The following is a 5,539-nucleotide window of genomic DNA, read 5'->3' as shown; positions in this document are numbered from 1 at the left end:
GTGAACTTTTATAATTTTATCAAATTTTTAATTAAATTTTTATAATTTTTTTTTAAATTAGATTTTTATACTATATCAGATTTTGTAACTAAGTCTTTATCGTAAAATAACCTTAGAATTAACAGAATATTATGTTTAACTATACAGAATATTTAATCAAATATTAGGCATATTTGTTTTGTTTAACGGAATATTCTGTTAATTTTAACGTTTTTGTTATAATAATGACTTAATTACAAAATTTAATACAATAGAGAGACTCAATCAAAAAGAAAAAAAAATATAGAAATCTAATTAAAAATTCAATAAAATTATAGAAATCGATAGAATAATTAATTTTTTTTTATTATTTTGTACATTTTGAGAGGGAATTAATTAATTAAATTAATTTTATCTAGAATTGACTGAGCACCCATTGTATGGTTTTGAAATTTAATTAAAGTAATTAACTTATTATACGACATGATATTACTTAACATATGTTTTTGTCTTTTTGTCCCGTGGGTTCCACGAGCCTAGCACACTAGAGTGAATATAAAAACAATAGATTTTGGCCATGTCACTTCTCCAAAGTAGAAACATTGCATTTTGCTGTGTTTGTGAATGGTGTCATAATAGTTAATTGATGATGGCGAACAATTCCAACTATGTCACATTTGGTTTTATTATTATTATTGGTTACTTCATTACTTGTACTGCATTCTATTATGGCGGCCATTTGCTTTGTACTGCAATTTGCTTGCAATTTGCAATTTTAATATGATCCATGCAAGTACAATTATTACGAGTGGTTTGCAAATGTGACACGTATTTATATTACTTGTTAATTAACACTTTTTAATTGCAAAATTTTCCTAATTATAAACGCCCATTGTATTGTGGAAATGACTTGACTTTGGATGGTGTGACTTGAATAGACAATTTTAACACATGCGCCCATAGCATAACCCAAACCACCACCCCAAAATAGAAAGTCAGATACGAATAAATATTTAAATCCAATGAAACATGTCCGAACTCTAAAAAGTATTTTAAGTAGAGAAAATGACAAATAGGTCTTTGATCTTTTGTCTCGCAGATATTTTTGTCTCTGACCATTGAAAAATATTTTTAAATCTCTGACCTTCACAAAATTTGGACGGATCAGTCCCTGACGGAGGTATTTGGACGGATTAGTCCCTGACGGAGGCATTTGGATAGAGGGACTGATCCGTCCAAGTTTTGTGAAGGTCAGGAACTTAAAAGTATTTTTCAATGATTAAGGACAAAAATATCCGCAGGACAAAAGGTCAGGGACCTATTTATCCTTTTATCTTTTAAATATTTAACTTCATCTGATCATTTCAGCATTTTTTAAGAAAAAATCTTACATGTCTTCGGAGTAATTCATATAACTGATCTTGCTTTCATCAATTAATTGTGATTTATTATTGTGTTTAGTTTAAATTTTAAAATATTAATAAAATAATTTTTAAATCTTAAACTTAAAACTCTACATTCTAAAATCTTAAATTCTAATTAGATTAAAACTGACAAAATAAAATATTCATTTGCTCTCAAAATATACAAGAAGATTTCATTTTTTAATTAAGTATTTAGTCATGTTACGCAATTATAATACCCAAAGAGCCTCCCTTTAAAAGGGTGCCATTCTTTTTTAGCAGCAATCATAATTTTCACTTTATAAGATATATATTTTTTTGATAAAACTTTATAAGTTATAATTTGGTTTGGCTATTATTGTCTAGTATAAGTTTTATGTTAAATTTAGTAGCCTTCTATTTATGATCTACATTTTTTTTTAACATAACTTTTAATTTTTTTATAATTTTAAATAATAATTCCACGTGGAAATTATTAATTATAAAGGATGACATCTAATTGAGTTGATTTGGATTAAAACGAATAACAATTATTGATGAAACTGTTTGCAAATCAATTTCAATGTTAAGTCAGAGTCAATTTAAAATGTGGATTTTACATAATGCAAGTGGCATAATATACTTAATATTTTATCCTAGAGAGAAAACCTTAATGATAAGATCTTAGAGTGGACATTTACAACGACCCTGATAGTAGTTTGTTTAGATGAGGATCCGAAGAAAGAAATTAAGAAAAAGAATAAATCAAGAAAAAAAAAAGTATATTTTTTGTTATTATCTTAATAAAGATAAGAGAAAATTTTACTCCCCTCCTTTACGAGATACTAAAATGACACTCCTTTCTTTTCTATTTTATAAATATATATTCTCCTCCCTTAGGTGTCCTCCTCAGGATAGCGTCGTTTAAAGTACGAGAGTCAGCACAACGTAAAAAATAAAAAATAAAAAAATAATTAAAAATATATTTGTCTTTTTATAAAAAGATTTAGTCGTTGTTAATAATTTTAATATTAAAGATACTTTTTAATAATTAAATATCCCTAACGATCTTTTAGAGTAATTTTTTCTAAATTAATTAACTAATTAATCCCAAGTGAATATTCATACATATTTATATAGCGTTGAGAATCAAACAGCATATATTAAAGATTATAAAAAATAAATAAAAAATAGTTAAGAATATATTTATCTCTTTATAAAAAGATTTGATTCTTCTTCTTAAATATTATAAAAAGATCTAGTCCTTCTTAATAATTTTAGTTTTAAAGGACTTTTTTAATAATTAAATTTTCCTAACGATCTTTTGGAATAATTTTTCCAAAAATAATTTATTTTTCTTTAAAAAATGGATAAAGTTAACATTAATTAACATAAAAAGTTTAAAATGTATTAAAGAAGAGGTTTTCTAAAAGTTAGAAGAGAAGAGAATATACATTTATAAAATAAAAGGGAAAAAAGTGTCATTTTAACATTTTATAGGAGAGAAAAATGAAATTTTTTTCGAAGATAAATTAGAGAGGTTTATTTTGTAGTTTTTTTTTTTCTTGGTTGAAGAGAGAAGTGTAAAAGAATTATATTAAGTTCTTTTTAACTTATCTCAAAAAGGCTACTTATATACTGAACTACATATTATGTAAAAATATGTGTATTATTTAATTTATTTTTAATATATATTATAACTTATATATCATATTAATAACTCCATATAACATTATTCACTTTATCGGTTTATCCATAATGCAAAATACCATAGAGGTATAGATAAGAAACTAATACATTAGAAAAAAAAATATTGGTAAAAGGATTTGGTGAGTTTCAGATCCGTTTTCTTCTGTGTTTTATATTTTCTGTTGCTTCACATCAAATTCAAACGATGAAAACTACCAAAATTACCCCATCCTCTTCTTTTTTTTTTTTTTCCCCCCTTTTTTTTCCCTCTCTTTAAACGTTGAAATAATAGAATATTTCTCCCAAAAAATATATAATTAAAGTTTTAATTAATTTTTTAATTGTGAGTACTTTCAATTTGCGAAAAAATATTTCGTTAATTCTAATATTTTTTACACAAACAAGGATTTAATTCGAAAATAAAAAAAAATGTAGAAACCTAATTAAAAAAAATAAATATAAAAATTTAATTATAAATTTGATAAAATTATAGGAATTAACAGCATAACTAAACCGCAAACTAATTTAAAAGGGTCTAATATTCCTTTTTCTTGTCTATGATATTCTCAACCAGGCCAAAGATTAATCGACTGTAGATTAAAATTCTATTTAAAGATCTGTCACTAATAATAAGTTAGTGCATATATAAGATGCAGGATTGAAAATTGAAATTGAACCCCTTAAGCGGAATTTGTTTTTTATTTAAAAAGTGGATTTAATATTATGTGGACAATCTGCCATTCTGCCCAATAAACAGGGCTCCCATGTGGGTTGGTGTATGTTGGGCTTTATAACCTTATGGCCCCAACTGTTGGATACTAGATAATAGTGGAAATCCATTTCTAACAAGAGGACCCAGGAAAACCAAAAAATTTTTTAACCTTAAAAAAAAAAATATATATATATATATATATTGTTTAATTTATTTATTATTTATTTTCTTGGTTATACATGCATATATGTGATTCACGACAGCATGATATAAAAGTGAATAAAAACTAAAAGCTAAATAAAAAAAATCAACGTAATATTTTAATACGAAATATAGCTATAATAATAAGATAAAAAAAAAAAGAAAATCAACGATAGCTTAGCTTGATATGAAAAATTAAAGATAATAATGAATGAGAAATTGAGAGCAATAGGTTAGAAAGAAGGAAATGTTTGGCTTCCTTTGTTTTTTGAAATTATTTGTGTAGAGTAATTTGCTTGATCTTCTTCCCTCGCAAACATCTTTGTTGTTGGTATCATGTGAAGAAAGGTTTAACATTGTGGAATACGTAGGTAGCGGTATAGGTATAGGTATACGTATGAGGCGATGTACGTAGGAATATATATATAGGGTTTGAGGATGACGAAGATTGATTACGTGTTCAAGGTGGTTTTGATCGGTGACTCCTCTGTTGGCAAAACGCAACTTCTTGCGCGTTTCGCCAGGAATGAATTTAGTGCCGATTCTAAAGCAACAATTGGTGTTGAATTTCAGACCAAAACTCTCATCATTGATACCAAGACCATCAAGGCTCAGATATGGGATACCGCTGGCCAAGAAAGGTTTTCATTTTGCTTTCTCTCCTAACAATTTCATTTTTTTTATTTGCCTTTTTATGTGTTTAGAATTATAACTTGTATCAAATAAGAAGATGTTGAGAAGAGAGGGGGCATATATAGTTTATAGAGAACAATTTTTTTTTTTTGTTTTCATCAAAGCAATGGGATTCTTGGTTAACAATACTATGCAGCTGCATGAGTGTGTCCATCAATTATGCATGAGTGCTATCTAAGTTGGGTTAGAGTCATATAACAAATGGAGGTACAAGTGTTTTGGTATAGAGCATTTTTGTTGTAATTTATTCTGTTACTTGCTAAGAATATTGTAGTTTTTAAGAAAAATCATCTCAGATTGAAGAAGTCATTTACAAAAATAGAGATTATGTAATGTTATGGAGTTAAGAGTAGTAGTTTGTATCATTTAGTACGAGTGAGATTGTTGACGACATCGTTGAAGGTGAATGAAAATGAAAATGGTGTTATGGAACATTCCATAGATATAAGAGTCTGTAGAATCGTAAGATGAGTGTCTAGTCTAGTACTTAAATTGATATTTATAAGTAGTTTTATCTTGCTTGATATTTTTATTGCTGTGGAAGTTTGTGTTGATTGAACCTTATTCTACAACTTATTTTTATCAAACCTTTGGGCAAATTTGTTTAGCTATCCAAGAAAACTTTAACGGTAAAGATAATTCAACTAGTGTAGTGTTAAAATACAAGTATCCTAAGAAAAATTCTGGTTGAGAACTCTGTAATTAGCATTCTCGTTGAAATTTCAGGTACCGAGCAGTTACTAGTGCATACTATCGAGGTGCTCTTGGAGCAATGATAGTTTATGACATGGCTAAGAGGCAATCGTTCGAACACATGGCTAAGTGGTTACAAGAACTGAGGGACCACGCTGACAAGAACATTGTTGTGATGCTTATTGGAAAC

At 27.2% G+C, this 5,539-nt stretch overlaps 1 protein-coding gene across 1 annotated transcript in view; it reads left to right on the top strand.

Moving 5' to 3' along the window:
* LOC107646270 (ras-related protein RABA4d) overlaps positions 4,145 to 5,539 on the top strand; it is a 1,749-nt gene continuing 354 nt past the window's right edge. Inside the window, exons 1-2 of the mRNA XM_016350465.2 lie at positions 4,145 to 4,604; positions 5,383 to 5,537. Coding sequence (XP_016205951.1) covers positions 4,402 to 4,604; positions 5,383 to 5,537 — 358 coding nt within the window. The 5' untranslated portion in view covers positions 4,145 to 4,401. The remainder of the gene's footprint in view (positions 4,605 to 5,382; positions 5,538 to 5,539) is intronic.

Source organism: Arachis ipaensis, chromosome B06 (assembly GCF_000816755.2).
Source record: "Arachis ipaensis cultivar K30076 chromosome B06, Araip1.1, whole genome shotgun sequence".
NCBI classification, from domain to species: domain Eukaryota; kingdom Viridiplantae; phylum Streptophyta; class Magnoliopsida; order Fabales; family Fabaceae; genus Arachis; species Arachis ipaensis.
This window is presented reverse-complemented; position numbering and strand designations above follow the sequence as displayed.